At 38.6% G+C, this 16,843-nt stretch overlaps 1 protein-coding gene across 1 annotated transcript in view; it reads right to left on the bottom strand.

Moving 5' to 3' along the window:
* LOC126187328 (importin subunit alpha-3) overlaps positions 1-16,843 on the bottom strand; it is an 81,657-nt gene that overhangs the window by 41,097 nt on the left and 23,717 nt on the right. Inside the window, exons 4-5 of the mRNA XM_049928345.1 lie at positions 14,384-14,544; positions 9,955-10,181 (exon numbers count right to left, since the gene is read on the bottom strand). Coding sequence (XP_049784302.1) covers positions 9,955-10,181; positions 14,384-14,544 — 388 coding nt within the window. The remainder of the gene's footprint in view (positions 1-9,954; positions 10,182-14,383; positions 14,545-16,843) is intronic.

Below are 16,843 nucleotides of genomic sequence, written 5' to 3'. Positions count from 1 at the left end.
ATAATGTTATGATATGTACCAATACTAACTTGAGCCCTATCAACTATCATCTCCACAGTCACACAGCAGTCAGCACAAATAATGTCATCAATTCAACTTTCAAGTGAGGGAGTTGAAACTGCAACTGGTCGGCCAGAATGGCGTTTGTCTGTCACTGAGTCACTCTACCCACTTGTAAAAATTTGCATGATTCATACAACCTTCACCATAAACTTTAGACATTCTACAGTATATATTCATTGTTTTCTCACCTTCGGCAAGTAAAAAACGAACAATAGAATGTTGTAAGTGGACTCTCCATCTTTAAATAAATTTTTGATGTTATAATCAAAATGTTGATACATCAGCTGATCAGGGCTCATCCCAGTGATGCCAACTCAAAGCCATAAAAGCACCAAACTTGCCCTACTAACAGTTTTTTTTTTCCCAAACTAATTTGTCTGATTACTGAATGACGCTCATACATGAACACAAAACCAAACTCTAGACAAGTAAAAAATCCAGCTTCAAATCAAAATTTACTACACTGAAATGTAGCAAAATGTATTGACTACATTTGCCACATTACTACTACTACTAAAATAATTTTTCCCCTTTCTTGTCTCAACCTATGTAACTTACACAAGCATATGTACACAAAACTTTCAATTATTTACGCAGTATTTCAGGTAATATTGTTCATAATATAGATTACTATTTTAAAATTCCAATGGCACTGTTAGCATTCCATTACACATTTTCCGTTAGTATAAATCCGTAATAGGCTTTGTTCCACTAGTGGGCAATTGTCAATATGGTGCGAGCTCTTTAACAGTTTATTCACTAAAAGATCTAACTCAGTCAACATCCCTAATTCCACACTTTTCAGTAAATGGTTTATTTTCTGAAAATTCATTAAGTAATTACCTGCAAGTACTGCCACATCCAAAAATACTTTCATTTTTTAATCCCTTAAGCCGATTTCCCCAAGTTTGACATTATACTTGCATCCCCTAATTTTTCTGAATCAGATAATGCACTTTTTTTATTCAAGTAAGCCAATAATTAATAATCTGCCTGAATTAGAGAACTTAAAAGCCTGAGGGGGTTTACATTAAACCCAGTGGTAAATCACACAGATTGACAGTGTATCCATTACACGGTACATCTAACTAATACTTTCCTGCAAAATTTTCATATTCTCGTCTTTCCCCATCCTTCCGAAATACAGAATTGTTACCAGACTAATTATCTTTCAAAGTTAGATAAATAATTAAAATACAACTGAAGGCATCGGTGCAATAACCAACTAAGCCATGTTTACATATTTTCTAATAAAAAAGAAAAAACTGTTTAGAAACTGGAAACAAGATTCAGAAGCAAAAGCAGCAACATACAACCAGGTTGCTATGTTATTGCTGTTTATGATAAATGGTACTCAGGATGTGGTGCAGAGTGCTGTGAAGCAAAAGGTGATGTATTTGTGAACTTCATGGCACCAGCAGGACCAGCAAGATCATTTCATTGGCCACGTTTGGCAGACAGGTGTTGGATTCCTTTTGAACATATTCTTATGACAGTTCCAGTTCCTACCACACAGTGTCAGGAAGATAGTACAATTTTCCACTCAATGTACAGAGTACAGTAGCTAAAGTGTGCGAGAACTTCTGTTCAAAGCATAATCAACTGGTTTTTAGCAGTTAAGGTACAGTAAACATTAATGATAGGTTGTGTTAATCTGTCTATGTTGTTGCTTAGTGATTAAACAGTTGTGGGGGAGGATAAGAAAAGGCAGAACAGTTTATGATATGTTTTTACAAAATTGTGTTGTGGAACAATGGCCACATCATCAAACACATCTGTCTACTTCCATTGTACACAGGAAATTTTGGAGTATGTCCAAGGGATAGCGATTGCCTGTCAAGACCTTTGTGAGACCTTCAGTATACTCACAAGGGATTTGTTCTCATTGCAGATACGCCATCCTCTAATAGCCAGGCTGTACTGGAGTAACTTTTTGGTGTAGATGGGATTGCAGCTATCTAAATTCACATACTGTTGGTCGTTGGTAGGTTTCATGTGGACAGAAGTATTGATGTAGCCATCAGAGAGTCTATGGTCAACAGCCAGGCAGGTGACTTAGTTGAGGAGGATCAGGTGAAGCAGATGGGACAGAAGGTGTTGAGGTTGTGAAGGAATGAGTAGAGTGTCTTGGCCCCAAATCCAAATCACAGAAATATTTCCAATCAATCTGAACCAGGCCAGGCGTTTGGTTTTTGGCTGGAAAGGTTCCTCATAGATGGCACAAATAGGTTGGCATAAGAGGTTCCAGGTTGACTGGTGATACCAACATGACACTCTCGGGGCCATAAAACCCAGTGCTCATCCCTTCTCCCTACACCTCTTCCATCTGATTCAGCTAGTCCTTCACAACACGGTGTCCCACCGTCGTGGATGTTGACCGGTTCCTCTCTGATGGCTCCATCCACTCCTCTGTTCACATTAAACCCACCAAGCACAAACAGTAATGCCACTTCAACAGCTACCATCCCTTCCACACAAAAAATCCTTCCCATACAGCCTGACCACTGGGTCACTATCTGTGGTGGCAAGAATCCCCTTGCCCGATATGTCAAAGGTCTCACGAAGGCCTTCACAGACAGGCACTATTCCCTAGACCTAGTCTGGAAGAAATATCCCGAATCCTATCACACACAGTCTCAATCTTCTCACCACCCCCTAGAACCAACTACGATTACCATACCCTGAAATGAGGGACATCCTACCTAAGATCCTTTCTGCCCGTCCTAAAGTGGTATTACACCACCCACTCAACCTATACAACATTCTGGTCCATCTCTATGCCACTCCCAGTCCACTGTCAGACGTCAAAGCCCTGTAAAAGACCCAGGTGCAAAACTTGCCCAATCCACCCATCCACCCACTTCCTATTCCAGTCCTGTCAAACTATGGGCAAAAATAAAGCTGACTACATGCTGGCACAGCACGCAGTTTAACATTATGCGCTGAATTTCAATGGCTGCTTCACTACCCAGGCCATCTGGATCCTCCCCATCACACCAGCTTTCCTGAGTTGTCCAGATGGGAGCTATCCTTACATTCACTACTCCTGAAATTATCCCAGCCTCAACCTACAATAACCTACTCTCTCCACACACTACACCCAACAATTTCCACTCCCTCTGTCCTATCACCACCTCTAAATTCACATCCCCTCCTCCTCACTGTGCACCACTCAGCCAATGCAACCACAGGTCTCAACTCCTTTGCTCCTCTCCTCCTCCACTATCCCCCACCCCTTCCCAGAATGTACTAAACAATTTTAGAACATGAAATATGTCGAGATTTGAGTACTAGCAGAACATAGTTGTATTTTCAAAGTAGGTCCACCTTGTCGTTGCTTTTAGGGCCTGAACATATTTTTTAGGTGGTTTAGAATATGGCAATACTAATGAAAACTATTTAAGAGTTTGCAGCAGATTTCTGTATACAATTGGGCAAAAAATACCCATTTACAACATTTTACAAAAAAAATGCCCTCAATTTGTAAACTACTGGAAAGCAGAAGGAGAAAGAAATTTTGTGTAATCTAAGACCTTCAGATATAAAAAGCTAAACTTCATATTTTTTCAGGCATTATTTTTTGACAGGCTTTGCTTCAAATTATCCTTATGAGAATTGCTCAAGACAACTTCTTTATTATTTTGTTTAACAGAGTGCAAAAATATGTACAAGATGGCCTAGTTCTGTTTCTTTCAAGAATATACTGCCAGAGATATTATGTTTCAAAGTTGCCAAAATTTCACAGGTGCAGTTGATAGCCACACTATGGGGTCAAACTAGTCTCTGGAAGTGTTGCATTGGTAAAAGTAAATATTTACCAACATTCATTGGGAACATTTGTGAATGTTCACATAAAATACACAAAATGTCAACAAAATCTGTAATAGTCATGCAGGAACTTTTTCCAAAATTAGACAGACTGGCATGGAATGGCCTATAAATGGAACAAATGTAATATGATACCATAAGCAGAGTATAGGTGGATGGCCTTCAGGAGGCTGTCACTAAAAGCACTACAACCCCTCACCCCATGAGAATATCAACTACTACAAAAATCTTTAGACATGATCACTTACCTCTGTAACTACTAACAAGGTGCAACAGACTAATACTGAGATTGTAATACTGTTAATCACACAGAATGCAACATTTCTTGCAGTCTGACAATTTTTTACTTTTTGCCATCTGTCATTTACTAGTGGAATCTCTACACAAAACTCACAAGTTCACATCCCTGAGATGTATGCTATTCAAGTCCATTTTAAGGCTACAGAGAAAAACCTTCGGGAAGTGATACAAACACAAACACTTTGAAGAACTAGTTGGTCTCAAACTACACGAGTTATTTTTGTACAGTCTGCAACCAGATATCATTTGGACAATATTTCCATGGTCCACCTGGCCATCATCTTCAGTTGTGGGCAATGTCTGCTGATCTCGCCAGACTGATTCCTGAATGGCAGCCCTTTTATACACTGCAAAAGGCCCACAGCACCTTTGCCAGAAATTGTTGTTGCTGCCACCTATTAAAAATGAAGTTATAGTGCCACCAGCAGTGAAAGGCAGCAAAAACAATGTATCATTATTGAGAACCACTGTTGATACAGTCTGCCAGCAAAGTCAAGTGCCTTGTTTTTCAAGGTCAGATGAAACAGCATTCCAAATCTTACTTAACCCTATCACATCAAACAAGTAGCTATAGTCACATGAAATAGTAACATTCAAATCTTATGATGAGCTCAGCTTGCAAATGCATGCTTCACTATATAAATACAGGGAGTTCAGTTTCTAGCTGTTAGATGGCTCTTTAATGTATCATAAGGTCAGTAGGAAAAAGAAAAAAACTGCAACACCTACTTCAGGGCTATTGGTACACCCAGGAAATACCGTATTTACTCGAATCTAAGCCGCACTCGAATCTAAGCCGCACCTGAAATATGAGACTCTAAATTCAAGGGGAGAGAAAAGTTTTAGGCCGCACCTCCAAATCGAAACAAAGTTGGTCCATTGTAATATGAGACAATTTAGGTCGAATGAATGACGATACAGCTACAGTAGTTTGGTTCAAGTCGAAAGCTTAGCTGTTAAGCTTTACCAGGTAGCCATTGCTATGCGTCAGGCGCTCCGTCCGTATTTATACGGGTACCCTTCCTTTTTCACGTGCTTCGTCTGGTTTGAATCGACTGCTTATTTTGCTTTGATCTGATAAGTGCCGTTTTCAATGTTATAGGTGTTTACGTCAGTCACTGTAAGCTGAAAATGCATTACTATACTGTGTCATGCATTGTTTGTCGCATTCTGATAGTGCGTGTTTACGGCCTGTCGCTGCTCGCGGCATGGCTTGCTTTTGTGCGCGCTACCGCCGCCTACAATTAAAAAAAGAGAGAAATCGTCACATTAGCGAAACAATGGCAAGAGACTGCTATTTGTTGTTACTTACACTGCTGCTTTCTTTGATAATGATCAACAAGAACCAAATAATAGACTGCGTATGATAGAACATGTTCTGAACGAGAGTTTGGCGAAAATTTTTCTCCGTTTGAAAATCTTTGCGGCCACTTCTTTAGTACATCAAATTCTGCACAGAAATTAGTCATCTTAGATTTAAAAATCTAGTCAGTTGCCATGCTTCATTTCTGACTGTATCACTATTAGGCATAAGAGTAATACGAATATAAACATGACACGATACGTATATTCTTCCGCGTTTGCTGTTGTCTCACTCTAGTGTCGTAGTTTATTTGGCAGACAGGATTTAAATGAGATAGAAGCAAACACGAAAGAATACATGGCAAAATGTTTATATTCGTACTATTCTTGTAGTGAAGAGAATACTGCATGTGATTCACATTTCATCAGGTTCCTATTAGCAACCATCTCTTCTCACAGGTAGGAAAAAATTCAGAACGTAGAGTTGGCCATATTGACAAAAATCCCAGTATTACCAGTCGGATTTTCGTAGTACATTGAAATTCGAAGATGAACAATACGGAATTTGTATTTTACTTCGTTGGATAATGTATGAAAATGCAGTGGTCGAAACTCGGGCGGAGAAAAATGCTCGTCTTCCAATTTTTTTTTTTTAAATTTTATTTACTGACACAGAGGTTTTGGCGCCAGTATTTATCTTTGTGTCTACAAAGGATGCCTGTGTAGCGCTACATATATTCGACGGCAGAAGTTAGTTGTGGCGGCACCTATCAACATTTTTCAGAACTTCCGCTTGCTTTGCATTCGATTCTAAGCCACAGGCGGTTTTTTGGATTACAAAAACCGGAAAAAAAGTGCGGCTTAGATTCGAGTAAATATGGTAGTTTAAATTCGTGTCTGCCCATCCAGATTTAGGTTTTCTGTGATTACTCTAAATTGCTTTAGGAAAATGACAGGAAGATTCCTGGAAAAAGGGCATAGCTAGTTTCATTCCCCATTCTTTCACAATCTGAGCTTGTGCTCCATCTCTCAAACTCTTTATCAACAGGACACTGAAACTATCCTCCCTCTTTTTTCATTGAGGATCATCCCTATGAGACTTCAGGCAAAAATGTGGACTCATTATCTAATGCAGATACCCCCAACTGAGAAGACAACGATGTCGCAAAAAGGTGTGCTGCATGCTGCTCAAGAGGAAAAAGAAGCGAAAGTGCAAGACAGTGTAAAAACACTGTATTGCACTACATTACGAAAGACTATTTTGTGTTTGCTATATCTATCCTATTAGCTGATATGTAAAATAATTATATTAGCTCTTTTATTACATCTGATTTCATAGCAACCAGTAGGGTATTTAAATACAATGTCATGGGGTTAATGGGAAACTCTTGTCTGTATTATGTTGTGTGCCAGTCTAACTTTAATGGGTTCTTTTAAAATGTGAGAACAGGGGAAACCATTTATATCTTATCATACAGCAGTGTGTGTCCACAGTAAAACAACACTCCACCACTGCACATTTCTCAGGCTGCAACAGCCATGTGTATTCAAGACATCTATCGTGAATTGTGCTAATAGTTTTGGCCAATATACGAGGGTTGGAATTTAAATAGTGGCAACTATTTATTCACAACCAATACAAAAGAGTTAAGCATTTGCACCTGTTACTGTCCTTCAAAGTAGTCACCAGCATTGTGCATTACCTGTTGTCGGCGATGTGGAAGGCGTAGTGTACCATTAGCAAAGCCTGCGTTCTGTTGATGGTGCGAGTGGGGCGGTCTACTGCCTGTCAAATCTCTGGAACATTTCTGAAGCAAATGCCACAAAGTGGTTCCTTCGTCTTCGGAATCAAGTCGAAGTCACAAGGACTTAAGTCACATTACTGTTCGTTTTTGGAGCATCCCGACAATGCACGGGCGCATACAGCGCAAGCTGTGGCTGCTCTGTTCGGTCAATAGGACTGGGAAGTACTGTACCATCCAGCACACTCCCCGGACTTGTGACTGATTTGATTTCGAAGATGAAGGAACCACTTTGTGGCTTTCTCTTCAGGACTGTTCCAGAGATTCGACAGGCAGTAGACCACTTCATTTGCACCATCAACAGAACAGACTCTGCTAACCGTATACTACGCCTTCCACATCGGGTTGTACAAAACACTGGTGACTACTTTGAAGGACAGTAACAGGTGAAAACATTTAACTCTTTTGTATCTGTTGTGAATAAATAGTTAACACTATTTAAGTTCTAACCCTCGTACTTTTCCCACAGTGGCAATGGATTTGGTAAACACTGGGCTTCCTCAATTCCAAATCACCTTTTACCAAGCCAAAAGGTGGTCCAAACTTGGCTGGCAGATGAAGTACACATCTTTTTAAAATATGTCTTATCTTTGGAGGTATGTCCCAGCATGTGGTTGGAAAGTCACTGATTACATGCACCTTTCATTGGATTTGGAAAAACCTAATGCCCAATGGATCTGTGTGTGTAGCCTCTAAGCTTTAAGAGTGTGTAGCCTCTAAGCTTTAAGACAAGCTTAAGGCAGTCCAGCTTGTGCTTTTGTGTGAAGTTTTCTGCATGTGAGATGGCATACACCCTCTTTGCTGACATCTGCAGGGACCTTGTGCACTGGTATGGTGGATTGCAACTCATTGTCTGCAGATATCTGTCTATGTGCATCAGTTTATATAAACACTTTCTCTCTCTCTCTCTCTCTCTCTCTCTCTCTCTCTCTCTCTCTCTCTCTCTCTAATCCCTTTGTCCTTTCTGTATACCAATATGTCTAGAAAATTAAGTTTTCCATCCCTCTGAATTTTTTTGTTAACTTTATTAAATAATCAAAGAAACTAAATTTTCCTATTCCTTATGGGCATTCCACAAACAACTTACTATTGATGTACCTCCAAAAGCAGGCAGGCTTTAAAAAGTCTTCCTCAGTGTGATGTCCTCAAAATACTTCAAAAATACAATGATGGTTATGGTGGATAATTGGCTCTCCATAACCACTCATAATATTTTTCACTGAATAAATAATATGTAGACCTTAGCACACGACAGCACAGCTCCATTTCTATGTCTAGTTTTTCAACAATTAACATCAAGGATTCTTCATGGGGAACCCAAGTAGGACACACTACATCAAAGATTACAGGTAAACATGAGACCAAGACACAAAGACTTCAACTGCTGGTAAAAATCATAGAATTGGAAATATGGTGCTCACATTTTCGGACATTAGAGCTAGAACTAATGCTAAATAGTTGGCCATGTTGCAAGTGAGTGCACCTGAATTACTCAGCTGGATGCAGTGGAACCCATTCTGCATAAGCTTCTGTCATCTATATTCTTCGTGGAACAGCAACATCAGGATCTAGTTTTTCAGTACATTGACATTCTTCGAAAGTGGAAGCATCTTCCATTTCATTTGTTCAGTAGAGTCATTCTACAGTCGTCGGTATCCCAAGTCCTTAAGTAAAAATTTATTTTGCCTACATCATTATTCTGCAAAAGAATGAACATTTGAACACTGAAAGGGGATTGGTGGTATCTGCTGGAATGGTTTATACATTTGGATCCTCTGTAATGAACTGGGTTGCTGTTCTTTTCAATGTAGGATATATTACTGCACTTCTTGGCTTGGTAAAGGTGACCCAGGATTTAGAAAGTCCAAGTTTATCAAATCGCTTACCACTACAGGAAAAAAATATTTTTGACAAACTATTTGTACCATTCACTGTAGACATGTTGAGCACCACAACTACTTACAACTGTTGCAGCCTGTGAAATCAGCAGTGGCGTATCATTGTTTCACAAAGGAACACAACAAAATGCTTTATCATAAGACTCAAATTGTTACTCCCACATCTCACTATTGGAACCGTTGTAAAATAATACACTGAAATTAGACTATCAGCCATTATAAATAGAAAACTATAAATATAATACAGAGGCTACACATTAGCACACTGTTGGCCTTCAGCAGCATATAAATTGGCCACCTTTCATGATATGAATCACTTCTGTTAAGATTAGCAAACAGTGCTCCCACCTGAAGACTGCAGCCAGATGGACCCTGGAAATAGTATGTCCAGGATCTGGCTACAGACCTGAGAAGATTATCATGAGTTAATAAGCTGAGAGTCTATGTAGCACATAGATGAGCAATTTTTGGCCATCATACTGAGAGGCAATTAATATTTAATGTTTGAAAATCTTTGTAATAGTTCAGCTGGAGTATTTCAGTCACTGTTTCATATTACAATGCACATAACTCAAACTGGTAAGTGGTCTATGAGTAAAGGTCAATAATTTCTAATATGGACTATCAGTAGAAACAATTCTGTAAATAGCAGTTCAACACTTAATAGTAAGTAAGTTACCTGTCAAATGGCTTAACACTGATAACAGCAAAAGTTCCGTGACTACTGCCTAGTTGATGGCACACTTAATGCTATAACTTACATTTGTGTCACTATGGTGTATCAGCATATTTAAAGCAGGCAAAATCTCACGGATTGTATGGACGGATGGTGGAGGATCCTTATTCCTGCACAGGTTAACGATCACCCAAGTAACATTTCTCAAGAAACTAATGGGAATATCAGGTTTAATAAATTGAAGCAACGGTTGTACAACTCCTAAACTGATAACATAATCCCTGAGATTAGGTCCATCACCAATTATGTTTCCTGTGGAAGAGAAAAATATGATTAAAATTTATTTTCTAATGTACACTAAATTGGCAAACTTTGTTGCAATAAATGTACTAATAGGGCAATTCTTAAGCCTTACTTAAAAGCCAGAAACTACAGGTATAATGACCTACACAATGTACTACATCAATTAGTAAATTAGGAAATAATGGGAATGTTTTTAAAAATTTATCTGCTGACAAAATAGAAAAGGCCTGTCAGGTCATATTGATTAAGTCATCAACATATTCCTGAGGCAGTTTAAATGAAACAAGAAACTGAAAATAGCTTAAGCATGATATGAACTTTTCTTCAGAATACATATTCAGCAGCATTTTCCTTATTTCAGATCTGATCTGATTTAACAGCACAACAGCCAACAACAATGATCAGGATATTTGTACTTACTGCAAATTCAAACACATCACATATTTTGAACAACAGATTAGAGCTAAAACAATGAACACAACTGTTCATATAAAGGGTGGTCCATCTGAAGTTTCAGATGAGATTATCTCGAAAATTATACATTGGGTACAAATAGTGTGTAAGACAAGTCCGTAAGCTCAAAGGGGGACATCAAATGATACTAAAAGTGACCTCCAGCCCCCACCCCCTTGGGTGGGGCGGGGGCAAGTTTTAAATCTTAAATGTAAACACCCATTTTGTGTTGCAGATTCGGATTCTCCATGAAAAAGTAATTAGGTTTTATCTGAAACATTTTTATAAACCACTGACAGATGACACTGAAATCGAGAAAAAAGTAAATGTGAGGAAGAACTCTGATTTGTTTAGAATTACCCGAGAAAGACACATTCAATTGATAAAAACGTGCACCAATTCTTTCATTACGCCAAATTAAGCTATTTTTGTACAAAAACTACTGTATCCTACTTTTAGTGTTACCCAGGAACGACAACATGGACCTAGCTGAATGATGTTCTCATGGGGTGCTTTATTAGTGAGAGTCCCTTGCCTTTCAAAATTTGGGGTGCTTAATTAATGAAATTAGCCATGAAGAAATGGTTCAAAATTATCCCTATTTGCTTCGGTGCATAAAGTCAATTGTCTGCGAAAGTTGTCCACAGTTTTCATTACTACATCCTGTGGTATGGCTGCATTGTTTCCAGTTGCGGGCTGTCTTTCATAAACAATATTTTTTAAATAACCCCACAATAAAATCAGGAGATGTTAGGTCTGCTGAATGTGGATGCCACTGAAATGGTTCTCTGCATCCTATCCACCGACAAGGGTACCCTAAATTGAAAACGTTCCGCACATTTTTAGCACAATGGGGAGCTGCTCCATCCTGTTGGAACCACATCCATTGCCTAGTTTCTACATCATCTTCCATTAGCTCCAACAAATCATCACGGAGAAGTTGTAAATAAGATTCTCCAGTAATATTTCGGTCAAAAAATACAGTCCTATCAAGTACCCGTTTAAAATTCCTCACCAGCCCATAAATGACCATTTGCGTTGATTGTCAACGGGTCTGTGCCAGTGTGTACTGACAGGGGACCAATAATGACAATCATGATTTAATTCACCACTGTTTTTGAATACAGCTTCATCGGTGAACATAACGTATATAAAAAATCATTGTTACCTCTTATTTCCAAGGCCCACTGGCAGAAATGCACGTGTATTTGCATATCTTTCAGCATTAATGCCTGTGTCAGTATGATATGATACACATGATATTTATGTGCCTTCAAAATCCTCAAAACAGTTTATTTCGGTATTACAGTTTGTCTGAATCGCACGACTACTCCCTTCGGGATCCAGTTGAACACAGGTGAGAACAGTAAGGGTACGAGCGCCATTTTCGTTGTATTCACAATAACAAGGTGGACGGTGCATTGCTGAGGGCAATTTTGAATAATGTTTCCACTTGGATGTTATCTGTTTGGGAAATTGGATGTCGTCTGTTTGGGAAACATTCTGCATACAATTGTGCAGCTGCAGCGTAATTGTTATGGCATTCACCTAAAATTATAATCATATCAACAACCTCTGTAGGAGGATAGTGAGCTATGTTTCGCTAAAGAATAATTTACTTTCGTCAGTTGATGTTTACGGTTCATAATCTGAAAGTGAAGTGATGTCTGATCACATTGCACCAACCTTTATACTGAGCCACCATTCGCAGTTTGGCCACAGTAGCACCAGTCAGGTGAATAATGCAACTGTGAACAATTCCCTAATGAGATTTTAATACCATTCCACCTCCCTCCATCAAAAACTGTGTCAGATAGGACACATTTTGTAAAAAAATAGCTTAATTTGGCACAATGAAAGAATTGGTGCACATTTTGTATCGATTTGATGCATCCTTCTCGGATCATTCTAAATAAATCTGAATTCTTTCCGAATTTTTAATTTTTCTCAATTTCAGTGCCATCTGTCAATGGTTTAAAAAATGTCTCAGACAAAACTTTTGCACTTTTTATGGAGAATCCAAATCTGCAATAAAAAATGGGGGGTTTACATTTAAGACTTAAAAAGTTGTCCTCGCCCTACCCATGGGGGCTGGGGGGGTTACCTGTAGTATCATTTGATGTCCCCCTTTGAACTTACTAACTTGTCTTTCCCACTATTTTTTCCCGATGTATAGTTTTCGAGGTAATCTCATCCAAAACTTCAGATGGACTATCCTGTAAATCCAATATTTTTTATTGTTGAAACCAACAATTGTATCTGGTCACACGGGCTCTCTACGTTTGTGGACATACGTAGTGCACAGCTTGATTTTTTTTACACCTGGGTAAACAACTAGTCTGCTGGCCAGTGACAAGTGAACATGTATAAGTGGTAGCAGTCAGATTTTATGTTGAGGGCAAAAGACAGAAAAATTTGAACAAAGTAATTGTTTTAAGCTTGATAATTCTCGTGTTTAAATGATACATCAACAAGTGTTTGGGGATAAAGCAATGGATACTGCAAAAATAAAGATGTAGTACAACCTCTTCATAGACGACCACTCATCAGCGAAGAGAAGCAGTTCAGGTAGTCCCTCAACATCCACAAATGAGGATGTCATTCATCACGTAAGGACTGATCATGCAGAATACACTAACCATGATCAGAGAACTTGAAGACGAGGTTAAAATTTGTACTGGGTCTATTCACTGCATTTTAATAGAACATTTTGACTGCAGTAGGACCTCAGCAAAATTGTGCTACTTTTGCTAACAACTGGACAGAAGTAACTTCACAGTTAACTTCATTCAGAAATTGCATAGGTCACACTGGATTTTGTGAACAATAACCCCAATACTCTTAACATAATGATCACTGGTGAAGAGTCCTGGGTGTATGGGTGCGACCCAGAAAAAGTCATCATAACGGAAGCATCCCTCATCCCATTTCCCAAAAAAGAGGGGCAGGTGCACAGCACTGACAATCATGCTGTCCACCTTTTGTAATTCCTATGGCATGGACCACCATGGCCCATATGGTACTAACGTCAATAAGGAGCACTACCAAGAGGTTCTGCATCACTTTCATGAAGCAGTGAGACATAGACTTGTGGGCAATGGGCCCTTCACCATAATGCACCCATTCTTAATTCACAATTTTTGGGCCAAGCACAACATGACTGATTTGTCAGCCTGCCTATTACCGTGATCCAGTACCAAGTGATTTCCGACTTTTCCTCAAAATTAAAGACTCAAAGTGACCAGATTTCACAACAGGGAAGATATTACACAGAATTTGATGGAGCAGATGCACACCATACTAAAAGATGTCTTCCAGCAATGCTTTTGGCAGTGGCAACAGCATTGGGAAAGGTGTATAGAAGCTGAAGGTGACTACTTAGAAGGTGACTAATATAAAACAATTTGATCTGAATAAAGGTTGATACTATAAATGACAGTCAAATGTTTTTTGAACAGCCCTTGCATTTAATATGGGAATCTACAACTTTCTGCCACTGTATTCTATCTCATTTTCTTCTTAAAACATCATCACTGCTCTTTTATAGATTATCTACATACTGTAACTGGGAGTACTGTTTCAGACAGACATTCTTGAATGATTTATGTACATCTAACAATCTCCATACTTCTTACAACACCACAATACAGCATAATTTTACTGTTTAGACAACAGAACTTCCAAAATTAACACAAAAACAATCTCCCCGGCAAAGTAATTCCACTAATCACTTTCAACTTTGTTGTTTTCATACTTACCCAAAGCCCACACTGCTTGCTCGCAAACATTCTGATGAGGAGATAGCAATAACTGTAAAAACAGTGGGACAGCTCCAGCAGCAACCACAGCCTGTGTCTGCACTGATGTTCCACTGGCAATATTTGTTAGTGCCCAAGCAGCTTCGAACTGCAGTGCAGCACTATAAGAAAATTTTTCAATAAATTAGAGAGATTAAATGTCTTAAGATAGCTGGAACAAACAAAACACAGATACTCTCATTTGCTAAAAATCCTTCATTTATTACACCTGGTAATTGTCACATTTCATCAAAATATTCATTAAGAACTGCTCAGTTTCTGTAAAGGTTACTAATAAGAAAAATCCTAGGTGTTTAACTAGGTCACTAATGATATTATAGTCTTCTCACTCATTTACAGATTAATGACAATGGGATCAAATGCATTACTACCAACAATACTTTCGCGAGACAATGAGTTGTCATTTTTAATCGTCTACTAGCGAAACTCAAAAGTAATTAATCATTTTCAGTTCTCAACTGCTTTATCAGAAAGTAATTTACTCATTACAATCAATATTGCGCATGTGGTTTGAGTAAATAAAATACACACAAAATGACAGACTGTGGATTCATTGGATTCATTAAATTTTGTGGTGTTAATGTAATTTAGAGGTCAAAGATTTGTCTTTCTGTTCCACAACAGGTGTAAACTGATAAGGTTTTTTACTGATACTACAGATCTCTGAAGTTATGTTTTGAATACCAAGCATGCTTTCTTCTTTTTTGATAATTGCATAGAAAACATTACATCACCACTCAAAGCTTCAGGTGTGTCTTATGAATCTTTAACATCTTCCTGGCTAAAAATAACAAACCCAAAACATTACACAGCCTTGTTTCTTAGTTTGCCTCAATTTTAGCCTCAAAAGAGAAACAGTTTCTGAAGTGGTGTTATACCTCTTTTCAGTGTCCATTCTGTTTGTTCTCCCTCTGCATGTTTTAACTGACTCAGTCATAATTCATATATGAATTCTCTCTCTTTAACTAAACTTCATTTTATCATGATTTATATTGTTACCGTTGATCATGATTTATATTGTTACCATTTTACTACCATCATTTATTACCGGATTTGCATCTGAACAAGTGGAGACGGGTGAAGAAACTTGAGATCTGCTAGGCAATATTCATCTTTTATTATATACTTGCTGCATCTAGGCAAACACATTCGGGGTGGTGGAGGTCACACCACAAAGCAGTTACCAAAATGGGGCAAATTTGTAGATGTGACGTACACATATGGACAAGCAAAAATCTAAAATTTCTGAAAAAATTGGCAATTTATTTGAGAGAGTGAGTTTCACAAATTGAGCAAGTCAATAACGTGTGTAACCATTATGCATGTAGCTATTCGAATTGGCATTGACAGAGTTCCTGGATGTCCTAACGGATCATGCCAAACTCTGTCCAACTGACACGTTAGATAATAAGAATCCCGAGCTGACTGGAAGGACCAGACCTTAATGCACCAAACACACTCAAATGGAGAGAGATCAGGCAGCCTTGCTGGCCAAGTTAGGGTTTAGCAAGCACGAAGACAATCAGTAGATCTTTCGTCACGTGCAGGTGGTCATTTTTTAAGCCCAGGATGGTTTGACACAAAGGGCAAACATTGACGTGCCATCGTGCTGTTTGGGTCCACAGATAACAACCAAATAGGTCCTGCTGTGGAAAGAAATAACACCCAGACCATCACTCCTGGCTGTCGAGCCATATGGCAGGGGACAGGCTGGTATCCATTGTTGTCTGTGCCACCTCCAGATACATCTTCAGCCTATAATCTCATTGACTGGAGTAGAATTATCTTCAGCAATGAGCCCTGCTACAGACAGACCTGTTGCCAGTGAAGATGTCTCTGGAGATGCCCCAAAAGAGGTGAATACCAACACAGCTGTCACCCACCATAACAGCAACCAGGAGTTATCTAGATGCCATTTCTTTTCATAACACAGGACCTCTTTAACGGTCATCCGCACTAGACGATGATATTCTAAGTCCCGTTTTGTTGCCTGCACAACATCAACAATTTCTACTGCTTGCCTAAGCAATATTCTAACAGTTTTCTATCCTTCACTGAAATAAATAGTTTTTTTCTTAACAGAAATACATTTAGGAATTTAACAGTTTTAGTTGCCTACATTTCCTTTGTTGTTCTTTCATAACTATTTCTTTCTGACAAGCCTATTCAATCACTTGATTGAAACTTTTTCCAGAATTTTCAAAAAGTCTCCACAGTTAAATTTATTCAGTGATATCCATCCTCATAGATGTCAGGAAACTCCATGGTAAAAACCTAGAAAAACATGCAACAATATATGCAGAATGTAAGGTACAATACCATTTAACGACAAAGTTAAATGACACAGCTGGAGACTACACAACTGCAACAAATGTCCAAACACTGTATTAGCATAATCCA

This window comes from Schistocerca cancellata, chromosome 5, assembly GCF_023864275.1.
Source record: "Schistocerca cancellata isolate TAMUIC-IGC-003103 chromosome 5, iqSchCanc2.1, whole genome shotgun sequence".
Lineage (NCBI taxonomy): Eukaryota > Metazoa > Arthropoda > Insecta > Orthoptera > Acrididae > Schistocerca > Schistocerca cancellata.
The sequence above is the reverse complement of the archived record's forward strand: the minus strand, read 5'-3'. Positions and strand labels throughout refer to the sequence as shown.